The sequence below is a fragment of the Camelus bactrianus genome, chromosome 19, assembly GCF_048773025.1.
Source record: "Camelus bactrianus isolate YW-2024 breed Bactrian camel chromosome 19, ASM4877302v1, whole genome shotgun sequence".
NCBI lineage: Eukaryota > Metazoa > Chordata > Mammalia > Artiodactyla > Camelidae > Camelus > Camelus bactrianus.
The window spans coordinates 9,175,587-9,194,377 of record NC_133557.1 but is presented as its reverse complement, the minus strand read 5'-3'; the positions used below and the strand labels follow the sequence as shown (position 1 = coordinate 9,194,377).

Genomic DNA, 18,791 nt, shown 5'->3' with positions numbered 1-18,791 from the left:
GCACCAGCGTAGTAATTTGTTGTAAGTGATGAACATATGCTAAAACACATTATCACCCAAATTTCACTCTTGAAATTTCATTCTTGGTGGTGTTGGGACGTGTTTACTTTTATAAGAAACTGTCAAGCTGTCTTCCAAAGTGGCCGTACCATCTTGCATTTGCACTTGCAGTGAATGAGAGTTCCTCTTGTTCTACATCCTGTCAGTGTTTCGGTGTTTCAGATATTGTCCATTCTAACAGCTGTGTAACAGTAAAAGTTTTTGTTTTAATTGGCAGTTCCCTGATGGCGTATGATGTTGGGCATCTTTTCATATGCTTATCTGCCACTTGTGTATCTTCTTTGGTGAGGTGTCTGTTCAGGTCTTTGGCCCATTCTTTTAATTGAGTTGTTTTCTTATAGTTGAGTTTTAGGAGTTCTGTGTATATTTTGGATAACAGTCATAAATCATATCTGTTTTGCAAATATTGTCTTCTAATCTGACTTCTCATCCTCTTGACTTTTTATTTTGAAATTTGCAACCCAGCAGAAAAGATGGTTTGCAAAAATATTACAGTAAACACTCACATACCCATCACCTAAGTTCACAAATTTTTAACATTTTGCCACATTTGCTTAGTTTTTCTGTATGCTTTTTGTTCTTGAACCATTGGAGAATTATTTCCAGACTTTATGAACCGTGACCTGTAAGTATTTGAACATGTATCTCCTTGTTCTTACATGGATGTCCTCCTGTATAACCTTAATACAGTATCACACTCAGGATATGTAGCATTGATACATTAGTATCATTTAATACACAGTCCATGTTCTGATTTCTGCAGTCATTCCAGTAGTGTCCTTTTTACCTAGTCTTTTGGTTTAGGTTTGAGGTATTTTTTATTATACAACCAAGTATCATACATTGCATGCACTTGCATGTCAGTTCCTCAGAGAAGCTTCCGCTGGTCCCCCCGCATTTGATGTTCGAGACAACCTCTGAAGCATTCAAGAAGTGGGTATTTTATGATTAACTTCTTAGAGTTGGTCTCACCTATTAGCATGGGATCTCCTTGAAGGCAGGGTCTGAGTCTAGGTTACATAGTGGACAAAGGAGTAAAGGAGTGGAGTGAGGCCAGGCCTGGCCTTGCAGAGCTGCTCATCTGGGTGCTCCCACACCGTGACCCCACCTCACCCCTTAAGGGGCTAAGGGAGGGACACTTCAAGTGCAGTCTCTCTCTTGACTTTTTATTCTAGAATTTCATTGGGAGAGAAACTGGCAAAACCTTGGAAGCAGCCAGGCCTGTACACCAGGCTGTTCATGCTCCTTAAAGGATTTAGTCCTCTCAGCAGTACGTCAAGAAATGGTGGTAATGTCTCCATTCTTTTTTTTCAATAACATTTGTTAGGGTTCTGTGCATGTTGGTGTGTGTTTTGGTTTGGTTTTTGATTACTGTGAAATAAGACAATTGTACTACTACCTGAGAATGTTGTCCTGAGAAAGAAATGAAATGTCAACACAGAATGCTTAGTGCTGGGCCCAGTTCTTAATAAATATGCAAAGGGAAAAAAATCTGATCACCAGGAATCACCTCCATGAAAACTGAGGCTCTGAGAGCTGGGATATTGATCTGCCTCCTGATCATAAGACCCTCCCTCTCTCCTCTGCCTTTCTGCCAGCAGCACTGGGCTGCCCACTTCTGGCCTCCTTCCTCCATCTGGCCCTCCTTGTTAGGTCTTCCTGGCATGGCACGTCTGTTCCAGGTAGGAATTTGTGCTCCTAGTTGAGCAAACTGATTAGCTAAGGAGTATAAACCTGTTCCTTCCTGCCATGCCTCTTAGGATGAAAGGCTGTCTTTTGCTACTATGGAAATGGCAGTTCTACTAAAGTTTAGAAATCATGTGATAACTTCTTCTTCAGGACTTGGCAGTTTTTGAATCAGATCTGACTTCTACAGGTAAACCTCTTACGTAGGGAGATCGAAGGCCTTCCACCTATATCACACACAGCTCATCCGAAAGGAAAGAGGAGTTAGATTTATCCCCTCTCCCCAGTTTGGTCAGGGAAACAACACTGTGCCCAGAGTTCTGTGTTCTAAGTAGGAACCTAATCTTTGTAGAGACATATGGACCACAGGCCCTTAGAGCTTCCAAACCATCATAGATCTTACACTTTTTAAGCTTGGCATTCTTTATTCAACCACAGTGTTCTTTAGGATTCTGGTGGAAAGGGTAGGGGCAGCAAATAGAGATCCTTGTTCCCCATCCCCTTGGCTTTCTCTGTTGCCTTCCCTGGTCTGCCTTCCGTGCCAGAGAAAACCTGAAACCATTGATCTAGTCTAATCTCAATGATTTTATGGTTATATAATACATTTATTTTTTAAATAAACTTTTTATTTTGAGGTAATTGTAGACTTACATGCAGTTGTAAGATATGCTGCAGAGAGACTTTTGTATCCTTTATACATTTTACCTCAATGATAATATTGTATAAAACTGTACTTAATATTACAATGAGGATATTAATATTGATACAATGACATAATGCATTTCCATCACAAGTGTCCTTCCTGATGCTTTTTTATACCCACATCCACGCCCTCTCTCCACCTCTAACCACCAGCAACCATCATTTATTCTCGATTTCTAAAATTTGGTCATTACAAACATGTTATATAAACAGAGTCATACAGTACGTAGCTTTTGGGATTGGCCTTTCTCACTCAGCATAATACCCTTGTGATCCATCTGAGTTGTTGCATCAGTGGCTTGTTCCTTTGTATTGCTGAATGGTATTTCATGGTATGGTATTCATGGAATTTCAGTTTGTTTAGCCGTTCACTGGTTGAAGGACATCTGAGCTGTTTCATTTTTTGCTGTTACAAATAAAAGTACTCTGAACATTCATGTACAGGCTTTTGTGTGGATGTAATATTTATTTCTCTGCAACAAATGCCCAAGAGTTCATTGGTAATTGCATGTTTCAATTGTTAAGAAACTGCCAAACAATTTTCTATGTCCACCAGTAATAGTTTCTCTGTGTCTTCACCAGTTTTTGGTGTTATCACTATTTTTTATTTTAGTTATTCTGATGTATAGTAATATTTTATTGTGTTTTTAATTTGCATTTCCCTGTTGACTAATGAGAGTTCCTTATATATTTCAGATGCAAGTCCATTGTTGGAAGTTGGCTTGTAAATGTTTTCTCCCAGCCTGTACTTTGTTTTTTCATTCACTTAACAAGGTCTTTTGCAAACAAAAGTATTTTATTTTGTTGATAGCTATTTGATCAGTTTTTGCTTTTATGGGTCAAGCTTTTGGTATCAAATGTAAGAACTCTTTGCCTACTCTTAGATCCCAAAGATTTTCTCCTATTTTTTTCTGAACATTTTATAGTTTTATGTTTTTAATTTAAGTCTGTGGTCTATTTTAAATTAACTTTTGTATAAGGTGTATGGTTTAGAGACAGTTCATTTTCTTGCCTATGGATGTCCAATTGCTCCAACACCATTTGTTACTCCTTCATTGAACTGCATTTGCAACTTTATTAAAAATCAGTTGCCTGTACTTGTGTGGGTCTTTTTCTGGATTCTCTGATTTTTCCATTGATCTTTGTGTCTATTCCTCTGCCAGTATCACAGTATTTATTATTGTAGCTATATAGTAGACCTTAATACTGAGTGCAATGATTCCTCCCACTCCTTTGTCAAGATAGTTTTCATTATTCTAGAGTCTCTGCCTTTTTCTGTAAACTTTGGAATAAACTTGCCTTTGTCTATAAAAAACCTTACTGGGATTTTGATAGGAGTCAGATTAAACCTATAGATCATTAAACCTAAAATGAGAAAGGTTGACATTTTTGTCATGAACGTGGTATGTCTCTCCATTTATTTAGGTCTTACTTTATTTCTTTCATTATCATTCTGTAATTTTCAGCATATAGATCCTGGACATGTTTTTGTCATTACCTTTGGGATGTTAGTGGTGATTATAAATGGTGTTCTCTTGTTGTTCTGATTTTCAAATGTCCATTGTTAGTATATAGAAATGCAATTTATTTTTGTGCGTTGATCTTGTATCCTGTTACCTTGCTGAGCTCAGTGTGGCAGTTTTGGGGTTTTTTTGTTTTGTTTTGTTTTTGTAGATTCCTTGGGAATTTCAAGGTAGACTGGCATGTCACCTGCAAACAGGAGCAGTTTTATTCCTTGTGTTCTAATCTGTATGCTTTTTGTTGCCTTATTGAAGTAGCTGGAACTTCCAGTTTTGTGTTAAACAAGAATCCTTGCCTTGTTCCCAGTCTTAAAGGCAAAGTACTCTTTCATTATTAAATATATTGTTAGCTGTGGGATTTTTGTAGATGGTCTACATCAAGTTGAGAAAGTTCCCCTCTATTCCTAGTTTGTTTGTTGAGGTTTTTATTATGAATGGATTTATTGTGTTGGATTTTGTCAGATGCCTTTTCTGTATCAATTGATACGATCATACGATTTTTCTTAGCTTATTGATGTGGTAGGAATTTGTGAATATTGATCCAGTTTTATATACCTACAATAATCCTGTGGTGTATAATTCTTTATATTTTTATCAATTCAATTTGTTAATATTTTGCTGAGGATTTTTGCATCCAAATTCATGGGAAATACTGGTCTGTAGTTTCCTTTTTTTGTACTTTCTTTGCCTGATTTTGATATCAGGGTACTACTAGCCTCATAAAATGAGTTGGGAAATGTTCCCTCCTCTTGCATTTTTTTGCAAGTGACTGGAAATTGGTGTTAATCCTTTAAATGTTAGGTAGGCATCTTCGAGGAAATCATTTGGACCTGGATATTTCTTTTGGGGGATGCTTAAGTATGAATTGTGTTACTTTAGTAGAACTATTCAGATTATCAGTTTTGTTTTGGCTAAGATGTTACAGTCTGTGGTTTTTGAAGAATTAGTTTATTCTAAGTTGTTCAGTTAGGTTGTTCTTAGTATTCTCTTATCCTTTCAATAGCAACAGATTGGTTCTAATATCCCATTTCATTCTTGACAGTAGTGATTTGTGTCTTCTCTTTGTTTGCTTATCTTGCTAGAAGTTCATTAATTTTATTCATTTTTTGGAAGAACCAGCTTTTTGTTTTATTAATTTTCTCTTTTCCCTTTTCTTTATTTCTGTTCTTTATTATTTCCTTATTTCTTCTTCCTTTGGATTTAATTTGCTCTTTTTCTGGGTTCTTGAGGTTAGAATTTCAACTGAAAGATTTCTTTACTCTTTTCCAATGTAAACATTTAGTCCTATGAAGTTTCCTCTCAACACTGCTTTAGCTATAAGCTCACATATTTTAATATGTTGTATTTTTATTATTATTCAGTGCTTTGTATTTTTTCCCAAAACTTTCTCTTTGATCCATGGATTATCTAGAATTGTATTGCTTTATTTCCATGTATTTATATACTTCCTTCCTGTTTTGATACTTAGTATGATTCCATGTGGTCAGAGAACATACTCTGTATGATTTCAGTTTTTTTTTTTTTTTTTTTACCTTTATGAGGTTTGCTTTTTGACCCAGGATATGGCTCTTTTTAAAACACCAGATTTTTAGGAACTCTGTAGAGTCCTGCCCACTCCCTGTTACTTCAGTCTGCCTCAACACTTCAGCTAGAGCTTACATTGCTTGTCTCACAGGCAGAGAAGAGAGGCCCAGAACAGCATTCTAAGGGCCCCTGAATTAGTGACAGAATTAGACCTTAATCCGCCAGAGCTCTGCCTGCTTGGACCAGGAACCTGGTTCATCCTCCCCATGGAGTCTTTGCCTTCCGTGACCCTCCCCATGACATGTGATGAACACACAATGAGGCTGAGGGTGGGGTGGTGTGGGGAGGGTACAGAGGAGAGGCAGTCCAGGCCCTGTGCCCCTACACCCTCACCTCTTTCTAATGGGGTGGTAAATGAGGAGGGGCAACTCAGATGCCTAAGAGGCTTAGGCCCAAATCTCGGAGACGACGTCGGGCTGTCGCCCCCCTCATCCAGGTCCGCCGGGCGGCCCATTCCCACCCTTGCAAACGGTCCAAGCGCAACGCCGAGAGCTGTCGGGGCCGCCGCCGCCATTACCGCCGCCGCCAAAATACTGTACTCAGGTTTGGCAACCAGCTGCAAGCCGCTGACACCTCGTCTCCTTCCTACAGGGCCTACAAGAACAGTGAGGAGCTTCGGTCTCGCATTGTGTCTGGGATCATCACACCTATCCACGAGCACTGGGACAAAGCTAGCATAAGCAGTCCCCACCGGGAGTTTCCCCCTGCCACTGCCAGAGAGGTGGACCCACTCCGGATTCAGCCACACCACCCACGTACCAGCCAGCAGCCTCCCTGGTGAGTACGGAGCCAGTGGTGGGCGGCCCATACTTCTGCAGACAGATTCTGGGCATGACCGTCTTGCCACTTGACCCCTCTCTGGTCACCACATATCTTCAACAGAATTGTCAGCTTGGGTGTATGGAGATAGAAAGTGGGGATATAAGTGGGGCAGTGAGTTCTTACACTGCTGTTAGTCACCCCAGCTGCCCAGCTTCCTAAGGCTACCTGCCTCCTTTCTAGAGGCCACAGGGAGCTTCTGAGTGTGCCCAGAAGTCAGTGCGTCTGGGGCGTGTGTGCAGTCCTCCGGAGGTGCTGCACAGGTGGTTTAGTTATTCATTCCAGAGCTCTTTGTCTGTCAGGACCCGGACCAGGCTTTTGGGAAAAATGTAAAGATATAGAAGTATTGGAAGTTCCTCAAGGAGATGTAGTCCCAGTGTTCCCTTTTCATTTCACTTCATTATGGTCCCTTGACCTCTTTGACAACTTCAGAACTTTTCCAAAACAGCATGAAGTATGAGTAAGTTACAACCAAGATCTTTGCAGATTAGAATGGCAGCATTTAGGACTGGAGAATTCTGCTCTGAGGGAGAAGACAGGGACCAGGGACACCTTAGTCTCTAGCTGAGACAGCACTTCCCAGTTTGGAGTCCATAATATGGTAGTAATGGTAGGGTTGGTAGGTGGTGAGGGAGGATTTACTGTGTGGCCCTCAATAATAAGCACTCACTAAGTGTTAATTACCATTGTTACTTTATTCTATTTTGCAATTATATACCTTTGGTCAATTAAGTAAATGGGAAATCTATTTAATTACTATAATAAGTAATAATTGGCAAGTCTCTTTGTCAGTCTTTGGAAATATTGAGTCCTATGGGGAGAGTGAAGAATAATGAAAAGTGGTTGAAAGGTTGAAAACAGCTTGTCTGATCAAATCTCCTTGTTTTACAGATGGGAACAAGGTAAGATGACCTGCCTAAGGTCACCAGCCACTAATAAAGAGACAGAGCCAGGGCTGGGGGTCCAGGTGTCCCCACTCCAGTGCAGTGCTCTGCTGTGATATAACCACAATATGGTGGCAAGATTTAAGGATAAGTCCTGGACAGCAATCAAATTAGGGGAGACTTTTAGACCTTAAGTAGATAGTAACTCTCAGCTGTCTCAGATTCACTTCCCATTTCAAAGCAAATATTCTCTGAAATCTCCTTTACTCTCTCAAAATGGAATTCATAGATAATCTAATTTACCAAATGCACAATTTCGAAAGGGATCAGTATGAAGTCTTAACTATAATATAAATGAGAAATAAAAAGTGAGTAATTAATAATAAGATGTGTATTTCATTGTGTAGATGCCCGAGCATGATTACACTGGAAAAGATAGATATCTGCACTTGTATGTGGAATTACCTTGAATTTGAGAGTAACAAAAGCAGACACATACTACATTATAGTCACATTTCTGGAAAAATTTGTATTAAAACAGGATGAAAACACTTGGTGTTCACATACAAAATGCCCTTAGACTAATTTATGGTAGGTAATTTTATGTAGGCTATACATCTCTATGAAGTCTCTAACAACACTTTGGAAAGTTGTGTGGGATGAAGATCATTCTTCATTATGGAGCCTTGCTGTGAGTTGTAGGGTATAAAGCATCTCTGGCCTTTGCCTATAAAATGCCATAAGCACTCTCCAACCACTTTAGCAAGCAGAACACCCCCCAGGGCTTACACAAAAACACCTCCAGGACACCTGGAGGCTCTTCCATCCTAACTGGAAATCATAGACCTAAGTCTGAAATTATGAAGGTAAAAAATCCTATCCTTGGAAGAACTGAAAGAATTAGAAAATCACCATATTGCAGCTTCTGCAATAATGTGGTGACTAGGCACGAATTGCCAGTGGTTGCTAAAACCATTTGGTAAAAGGTTAATGGGCCACTTCATAATGGACAAATCAGGCTGGTAGCACCTGAACTCATAAATCAGTCTTAACACTAAAAGTGGGACAGCCAGACATTGTGTCTTCTAATACGATGCAATGGTGGGTTCATAGCAGCCTGAATCTAGATTGAACTCCCGGTTTAAAAGAAGCATGAGGGGTAGAAGAACAAGTTAAACAGACGCATGTGGATACATGGATTCCAGCAAAACTGAAACATGAAAAATTTTTACAGGATAAATTCATATTGTTTTTTCATCAAATAAATGAATGGCATGGGGAGAAAAGGAAAAGAGGCCTGTTGAGTCTTAGCAACAAAATACAGTGTTGGACTTTGGATCTTGATTCAAACGAACAAATTCTAAAATTCTGGAGACATTTGGGGAAATTTGAACATGGATCAGCTATTATTTAATATACTGCTAATTTTGTTAGGTGGAATAAATTCTGGTTACATTAAAAAAAAAAGTCTTTGTCTGATATATATATGAATAATTTTATTAAATGAAGTTTCTAAGGGTGAGATGATATGTCTGGGATTTGCTTTAAAATAATTCCACCCCCAAAAAGGGTAAGACATTGGGAAGTGAGTGTAGGTGAAATAAGAATGGTAGAATATTGATAATTATTGAAGCTAAATGGAAGGATACATGGGAGTTCATAGATTATACTAATTGTACTACTTTTGGTCCATTTGAAAAATTTCCTTAATGAATTTTTTATTAATGCTAATCCTTTAAAAACTCTTCCAAAAAATAGAAGAGGAAAGAACACTTCACAGCTCATTCTGTGAGGCCAGTATTACCCTGATACCAAAATCAAAGACATCATAAGAAAATTATAAGACAGTATCCCATATGAATATAGGTGTAAAAATCCCCAACAAAATACTAGCGAAACAAATCCAGCAACATATAAAAATTATATACCATGACCAAATGAAATTTATTCCAGGCATGGTTGGTTTAGCATCCAAAAATAAATCAGTGTAATACACCATATTAATAGAATAATAGGCAAAAAACATGTTCATCTCAATAGAGAAAAAGCATTTGACAAAATCTAACACCCTTTCATAATAAAAGCATTCAACAGTAAAAGGAGACTTCCTCAATGCAGTTAAGTAAGTAAAGGTATCTGCAGAAAGCACACAGCTAACATCCTACGTAATGAAGAAAGATGAAATGTTTTACCCCTAAGATCAGGAATGAGACAAGAATATCTGCTCTTGTAACTTTTCTACAGCATTGTGCTTTGTATTTCTAACCAGGGCAATCATTTAAGAAAAGGAAATAAAAGGTATCCAGATTAGAAAGTTTGAAGTAAAGCAGTCTTTATTTGCCAGTGACATAGGATCTTGTATATAGAAAATCCTAAGGAATCCTGTTTAAAAACCTTTTAGAACTAGTGAATGAGTTCAGCAGTGTGACAAGATACAAGATCAATAGGCAAAAATCAGTTGCATTTTCTATGCATTAGCAGTGAACAATCTGAAAATGAAATTAAGAAAATCTCATTTATAATAACCCCCAAAGGAATAAAATACTTAATAATAAATTTAACAAAAGAAGTACAAGACTTGTGTACTGAAAACTAAAAAGTGTTGAAAGACGTGAAGGAAGATTTAAATGAAAAGATATCCGTGTTCATGGATAGGAAGACAGTATTGGCAATACTCCCCAAATTTATCTACACATTCAGTGCAGTGCCAATAAAAATTCGAGGGATTTTTTTGTTTGTTTGAGGGAGGGGTTTTTTGTGAGGTTTTTTTGGTGGAAATTGGCAAGCTGATCTTAAAATTCATACGGAAATGCCAGGGAATCAGAACAGCTAAAACAATCTTTAAAAAAACAAAGTTGGAAAACTCACATTTCCCAATTTCAAATCTTATTACCAAACTACAGTAATTAAGTATAGGGATAGACATGTAAAGCAAGAGAGTAGAATTGAGAAATAACCCATAACATTCATGGGCAATTGATTACAACAAAGATGCCAAGACAGTTCATTGGGGAAACAATAGTCTTTTCAAATGGTGCTGGGATGCTGAATATCCACATGCAAAAGAATGAAATTGGACCTTTCTTCAAAGTGTACCCAAAACATTTACTCAAAATGGATCACAGATGTAGATTTAAGAGCTAGAACTATAAAACTCCTAGAAGAAAATTTAAGAATTTTCATGACCCTGTAGTAGAAGTGGTTTCTTAGATACAACACCAAAAGCACAAGCTACAAAAGAAAAAAATAGATGAATTAGACTTCAAAAATAAAACCTTTTGTGCATCAAAGGACAGTATCAAGAAAGTGAGAAGACAGCTCACAGAAGAATCATGTATTTACAAATCATGTATCTGACAAGAGACTTGTATGCAGAATATATGGAGAACAACTCAGTAATAAAAGACAACCCAATTTTAAAATGGTTAAAGAATTTGAGTAGACATTTCTCCAAGGAAGATGTACAGGTGGCCCATAAACATGTGAAAAGATGCTTGTCACGAGTCATTAGGGAAATGGAAATCCAAACTACCATGATACATTATTTGTTTGTGCATATATTCATGTACAACTTGTGCATATATTCATGAATATTCGTAGCAGCAGCATTTATAATAGCCGAAAAGTAGAAACAACATAAATGTCCATCAGCTGATGAATGAATAAATACATATATGATATATGTGATACATGCATATGATGGAATATTTCAGTAGTGAAAAAGAATGTAGTGCTGATACTGATACATGTTGTATACACATAGGAATCTTGAAAACATATGCTAATTGAAAAAAAGCCATTTATGTGAAATGTCCAGAATAGGCAGATCCATAGAAACAGAAAGTAGATTAGTGACTACCAGATGCTGAGGTGGAAGGATTAGAGAGCATGATGAATGGAGAATGACTGCTAATGGGTACAAGGTGTCTTTAGGGTGCAAAAAATGTCTAAAATTAGGATAATTGCACCCTCTATGAACATTTAAAAACCATTGCAATAGACATGTTTATTGGGTGAATTTTATGATATTTCATGAAATATCCCAGTAAAGCTGTAAAAAAAATTAAAAGGTCCTAGCTTGGCTTAATTGGAAACATTAATAAACATGAATATATAACAATAGAAATGAAGTCCCCAGGATCAAACTGCAGTAAGAGAATTCATGATAATCACCCATGATTGAGAATTTTGTATTCTTCCTTTAACTAGAAAGTGGTCTGTTAATATCTAGACAATATTTTATGTGCCCATTATCATACTAGCACAAGGAATTTATTTAAAATTAGTTGCTGAATGCTTTCCCGGCAAGAAACAAGGCAAGAACATCCACTCTTGCCAGTCTTATTCAGCATAGTGCTGAAAGTTTTGCCACCACATTAAGACAAGAAAAAGAAAAGAAAGTTTATATTCACAGATGACACAATGGTCTTCACAGAAAATCCCAAGGAATCGACGAAAAATAATGAAATTAAGAGCCTAGCAAGGTTGCAGGGTATCAGCTCAGCATTCAAAAGTCAATTATATTCCTATTTATTAGCAATAAACACCTGGAAACAGATTTAAGATACAATATCATTTACAATCACTGAAAAAAAAACAGGTATAAATCTAACAAGGCATATAAATTATAAAATGCTATTGAGAGAAATCAAAGAAGACCTAAATAAATGGGAAGACGTAACATGTTCATGGACGGAAGGCTTAGCATAGTAAAGATGTCAAATACTCCACAAATTGATACCCTAGTTTAATGCAATTCCTATCAAAATCCCAACAAAAATTACTGTAGATAGAGCAAGATTATTCTAGGATTTATGTGGGAAAGCAAAGAAACTTGGAGTGTCTAAAACAACTTAGAAAAAGAATAAAGAGGGAGAAATCACTCTACCCAAAATTAAGGCTTATTATATAGCTTCATTAATCAAGACTGTGCTATTGGTAGATGGAAGGACTCAAAGCTCAATAGAACAGAATAGAGAACCCAGAAATAGGCCCATGGAAGTATGGCCAGTTGGCTTTTGACAAGGGTACACAAGCAGATCAATGGAGCAATTGGATAATCACAAGCAAAAATAAGAACTTTGACCTAACCTTCACACCTTATACACAGTTTAGCTCAAGCTGGATCATAGATTTAAATGTAAAACTTAATATTACAGCACTTTTAGAAGAACTCAAAGGAGAAAATCTTAAGGATCCAGGGCTTGATAGAATTTTTAGGTATGACTCTGAAAGCATAATCTATAACAGAAAACAAAATTAGTAACATTGATTTTATAAAAATTAAAAACTTTTGCTCTGTGAAAGACCCTGTTATGAGGATGAAAACATAACCTACAGATTGGGAGAAAATATTTGCAAACCACATATCTGAAAGGAATCGTGTCTAGAGAGAGAATCTTAAAACTTAGCAAGTTAAAAAAAATCCAGTTAGAAAATGGACAAAGGCTATGAAGAGATTTTACACTGAAATGGATATACAGATGGCAAATAAGCACATGAAAAGGTGTTCAACATTACTGGCCATAATTAGGGAAATGTAAATTAAGCCACAGTAAGATACTTAACACCTACTAGGAAAGCTTAAATAAAAACCAGTAATGATACCAAATGCTGGAGAGGGTGCAGAGACCTTGGATTTCATACATTGCTGGTGGAATGTAAAATGGCACAGCTACTCTGGACATTGGTAGTTCCTCAAAAAACTAAACATACACTTAATAGTAAGATCCAGGAATCACACTCCTGGGCATTTATCTCAGAGAAATAAAAACTATGCCACACAAAAACACCTGTACACAAATGTTTATAAGTAGCTTTATGTGTAATAGCCAAAACCTGGAAACAACTTCAGTGAATGGTTCAGCAAACATGCATGCAGTGGGCTACCACTCAGCAATGCAAAGGAATGAACTGTTGATACAACAGAATGGATCTCAGGGTCATCAGGCTCAGTGAAAAAAGCCAACTCCAAAAGGTCACATACTGTATGATTCCACTTATGTAACGTTTTTTGAAATGACAAAATTATAGAGGTACTAAACAGACTAGTGGTTGCCAGAGGTTATGGATGGGAAGAAGGTTGTGGGTGTGATTATAAAAGTGGGTAGCATGAGTGAGATCTTTGTGGTGATGTGACTATTGGGGAAAACTGGGTGAGGGTACTCAGGATTTCTCTGCACTATTTCTCCAACTTCCTGTGAATATTTATTTAAAAATAAAAGGTATTTTAAAATCTAGGTACTAAGGAGTCACTTAGGTTCTTAAGTCCACTGTGTTTATTGAGCTCACTGTTTGTGGGGCACTAGATCTAGGCTGAGTGCTTCACAAAGACCAGTGATGCCATCCGTGCTCCTGCTCTTCCCTCATCTCATGGGGATGAATAGGAGACTTCGGAGCGCATAGGAAGAAGAACCTGAACCACACTTGGTGTTCAGGGAAGGCTTCCCCAAGAAGGGACTGACCTCCAAACAGGAGATGTTAGCCAGGCAAAGAGTTGGGTAGAATGGGCGCTTCAGCCAGACGGTCTGTCCTATGCAGAGGCCTGAAAGGTCAGGCCAGGTGTGGTTAGAGCCAGGCGAGGGTGCAGTGGCGGTGTGAGTGGGTCGCTGAGCCCAGGGCAGACTTGCCCACTTAGGGGTAAGGGAAGAAAGGGTACAGTGCTCCCTACAAAGTGAGTGGTGTTGGGCCTCAGTTCAGGGAACCTTTTGTATGTGAAAGCTCTAAGTCTTTGGGCTGAGAAAGGCTTTGGGGAGTATGTGGGTATTGTTCTAGGCCCAGAACTTGGGGATAGAGGCTGGGAGTGGTGTCAGCCAAGCACAGGCCAACTGCAGGCACGGCCAGCTCTCCCCATCCTGCCCTTGCTCTCTTGGTTAGCTGAAACTCCTGGCCCCCTAGCCCTGGGATTCACCCGATCCTTGACAGAACTACCACCCAGTTATTTTTGTCTAATCCCAGGATTATTGGCTTATTTCAAGTGCATATCACCTTTGCCCTACTTTTTCATCTCTTGGTATCTCCAGCACCTAGACCAAAGCCTTGCACATTTTTGATGAGTTCTCTATATAGCAGGTGTTTCCCTCTGAGTTCAGGAATCCCTGGGGCTGGGCCCCTACCATTGAGGCACGTGCTATCCCTCTGGCGTGGGAGACAGGCGAGTAGAGAAGAGTGATAACTGCCGTTACAGAGACCCTTCATAGGTAGCCTGGGAAAGGCTTCTTGGGGGAGGTGCTGCCTGAGCTGTGTCTTCATGGGGAAGAGGAGAAGTACTCCTTAAGCTCCTTTTTCCCTTTTATGTGTCTGAATTATTTCCTACAATTCCTTTCCGGGAGGGGTTGTTCCAGGTTGTGGGACCAGCAGGCCAGAGGCATCAAGGTCTGAAAGCATGGGACTGTCCCTGAATTTTGGCTGGAGAGAGAATTCATATATGGAATCCTAGGATATAGCAGCTCTGAAGGATGGGACTAGATTTTGCAAGGCCCCTGATGCCAAGTGCATGAATCTCTCCCTTGAGCAGTTGGAAACCACTGAAGGATCCTGGTGAGAGGGTCTTTGGCTAAGGCTCCTGGTGGACTGAAGGGGGTGAGGCAGAGGGCCGAGTCTCGTCCCTCCTGCATACCACTCTTTGCGGATGGGACTTGTTCTCCTTTTTTCTGCCACCTCACCCACCTCCCACGTCAAGGAAAGAGTATTACATGGCTCCTATTAGGAGCACAGGCTTTGGAGGTTGATAATCTGGGCTCAAACTCTGACCTTGTAGCTTTACCTGTCTCTTGGTGAGCACAGTTAGCCCTGGTTTTCTCATCTACACCTTGAGAATTATTGTATCTTTCTCAGATGTTTCTTAGCATGAAATATGGTAGGTGTCACGTACTGAGCACATTGCTCAGAATATATAGTAGATGTTCAAGAAATACTCCATGGATCCCATTCAGGTAGCAGGCAGAGATGAGAACAAGACTGAAAGTGTAGTTATTACAGGGTCCCCCGAAAGAGAGAACCTTCTTTTATTTATTTATTTTTTAATACTTAGCCTATTCCTCCTAGAAAAGGATTTGATGGAGGCAGAGCAACTTAGGTGTGAAAGTTTCGACCCAGAGGGTGTGCTGGGCAACTGCATTTAGACCTAGGACCTTGACATTGTTTCCTTTATCATCCCTCTGGCCACTGCTTATCAAGGATGGGAGAAACTGCCATCTCTTGTCTGTCTACCATTTGTTGACCGCACACTGAGTGCTTTCATTTATGGTTACCGATCTTCCAGACAGTCCTACAAGGAGATCAGTGGCATCCCTACTTTTACAGGGGGAGAAGACAGTGGATGAGGGAGGGAGCATAACTTCCCAGAATTATCTAACTGGGGTGGTGAAGATTAGGGTTTGCCCCTACGTGGGACTCAGAAGCTTGTGCTTTCCCCACTGCACCCTTCAATGTTAGTTCACTTAATAAATATGTGTACAAGTTCAGTGTAGTGCGTGCACACTGATTATGGAGAAAAGTCCATCCCCTTTTCCTCCTCAGTTAGGTCTTTCTCAGGCTATCTTATCTCCTAGGACTAGGTGGAACTGGAAGAGGAGACGAAATGTTTAGGAGGCTTTTTGTTAGCCACTAGCGAGTCAACGGGTCTTCCATATCCCCTTCTCCCTCCACCCCTACCCATTCCGGCCCCCTACCTCTGTCAGCACAGATGCCTATAATGACATCCATTTCTTTGTGAGAGCCCCGTTGCCACCATGTTGCTGGGCAACCAGCACTCACACTTGCACCTTTTTGTTTTTCCCTCAAATGCCAGATTCAAGGGTGGAGCCTTAGGGCAAGAAGGGAAGGAGCAGGACAGGACAGCAGAGGGCCCATCTGGCTGCTATAGGATGTTAATTACCCTGTCACTGAACAGCCTTGGCTTGTGTTCTGAGTAGGAAAAAGGGAAGGCTCTGCTCCCTCCCACAGAATACAGTTCTGTGTTCCACCCCTCATTTTCCACACCATCTTGCCTATCCCACACTGAAAACCTCCAAATGCAAACTGAAGTCGGGATGTCTTGACCAAGTCTGTGGTGATGTGTGTCCAGAGTTTGTCAAAGGATACTGGGTCTGCTGGTGTAGATGGAGAGGACATTCCAGTGTGGTGGAGAATCGAGGGTGAAAAGTAGGTCTGTTCTACTCCTGGGGCCTCTAGGGAGGAGGAGTTACTGACAACAGCCCATCTGTAAGGGAAGTTTTTTTCATCTAAACCTAACTTTTTTTGTTGCCATTATGATTCTAACCCATTTCCCTTTGCTCCATCTGTCCTCAGTCAGGAGACTGTATCCCTCAAATCTTGTTCTCTGTTTTGAAAAATCAGTTTTTACTATGCTTAACCAGCTTTGCTAAAAATAAATCCTTAGCTATAAAGCTTTTATTTATGTCATTTGAAATTCATTTTTAATCCCAATCAGTCTGTATCTTTATGTATTTTTTAAATGTTCCCAATATTTTATGTTCCACATTTTCTTTTTAAAATCTCATAATTCATTTACTAAAGAACTAAATATATCTTTTTTTTTTTTTTTTTAGTAATCTGATATTTTAGTCTACTGATATGCTGTAGCTTGCCTAACCTCCATAGGGTATTTCAAGCGCATTCAGTTTTTCATTTTAAATAGTACACTATGAACATCTGTATATAAATTTTTTCTTTTACTTCCTGGAGTTATATTTCCTATGCTGACAGATTTCATACTTCTTTGTCTCAGGAACTCTCTTGCATTCCCCAGAATTATTGAGGGTCCCAAAGAGCTCTTGTTTGTTTGAGTTAAATCTATTGATATTTACTATATAATAAATTATAGCTGAAAATTTTTAATTAAAAAAGTAAATTTTAAATTTAAATATACATTTATTCATTGTAAAATAGCAATAATAAACTTGTTTTGTGTTAACGTAAGTAACAAATTTTATGAAAATAACTATTTTCCAAAACAAAAAATCAGTGACATTGTTGCAGATCTCTTAAATATCTGGCACGGAAGACAGCTATATTCTCATTCCTGCTTCTGCAGTCAGTCTGTAGGTGGTAATGTTTTTGTTTAAGCCTTAACATACATTGTTGGAAAAGAGAGGAGTAGTTTAATAACCTTTTAAAATAATTGTGGATATTCTTCTTTGCATTACACCAAAACTTGATTAGTGATAGTTTCTTCAATGTGTTAATCTAAAACAATGAAATAGCCAGTTATTTTACTAGCAAAATAAGTTTATCCAGAAGCAGCAACGAATTGCAATTTGGGACATGCAACTACACCAGACATGCAAGTCTGGTAAAGCAAAGGAGAAGTTTTTTTTTTATAGAGGAGAGGGAGATGTTGGGAGGGGCTTTTATGAACAAAAAGTCCATTGGAGGAAACTGGGAATTTGAAGTATAATGGCTTTCCATTGGCTGAACTGTGACATTCTCACTGGCTGAGCTGTTGCCAAGCAAGGAGAAAATCTTTCTTCCTTCTCCTGGCAGTAGTAAAGGAGTGTCAATTCCTGTTGGAGGTGCAAGGTACTCTTTTCCTGCAGGATCTATATTGATGTCAGGTGGTATGGTATTTAGTCCTTAGTGTTTCCTCCTTTTGATACCTGTATCAGTTGCTTCAAAAGAAACTGTCTTGGCTTAGATTATTCCAAGAACAAAATATGGTTGGAACAAGATGGGGTAGAGTGATAGGAGATAACACTACAGGGGTAAGCAAAGGACAGTTTGGAAGAGCCTTGGGGTCAAGGTCAGGAGCAGTGGGAAGCCACTGGGTGTGTTTAGCAAGGGAGGGACTTCGTATTATTTACTTTTTTTTTTTTTTAAATTCCTCTGGCACCTTAGCGAATAGACTGGAGAGGGACAAGAGTAGAAACAGAAAGACCAGGTAAGGGGCTGACACAGGCACCCAGGCAAGAAATAATGGTGGTAGGTGGTAGACGGTGGCAGATACATAGATGATTTGGGATATATTTGGAAGTCTATCTGATAGACTGCTTATGGGTTGGCTTAATGATGGAAAGAAGAATCAAGAATGATGTAGGGAAGTTTTTTATTTGTTTGTTTTTCAGCCTAACTCATTTCTAATTTGGGGCCACCATTGCTAATGCTTTGGTGAACTTTTTATGCAACTTAGAGCACAGTTCTGATTATTTCCTTAGCATGCATTCCTGACAATAGAATTAACTACATTAAGTACTAAGCTTCTTTTTAAAGATTTGGATACATATTACTCAGTTGCCCCCCAGACAGTTGTATTAATTAGCATTCCCACTATTTTGATGCTATTTCTCCATCTTATTCATTGCTGGAGTTAGTCTCCTTTTTCTTTTAGATTTAGAAAAGCATCATCCCCATAGCATTTGTGAACTAACTGAACCCAAATTCAGTTTCTTATTGTTACCCCATTCTTCACTGGCTGTTGGCTGGGGCCTCTCTCTCTGTGCCTTAAGATCTTGCATTTCCTCTCCCATGGCTACCTCCATGCTCAAAGCCAACAGCAGTGTGTCAAGTTCTTCTCATGCTTCAAATCTTACTCCTACCT

At 38.9% G+C, this 18,791-nt stretch overlaps 1 protein-coding gene across 1 annotated transcript in view; it reads left to right on the top strand.

The window, feature by feature from the left end:
• Positions 1 to 18,791, top strand: part of PSMF1 (proteasome inhibitor subunit 1) — a 33,458-nt gene that overhangs the window by 8,563 nt on the left and 6,104 nt on the right. Inside the window, exon 4 of the mRNA XM_010960929.3 lies at positions 6,144 to 6,329. Within this exon, the coding sequence (XP_010959231.1) occupies positions 6,144 to 6,329 (186 nt within the window). The remainder of the gene's footprint in view (positions 1 to 6,143; positions 6,330 to 18,791) is intronic.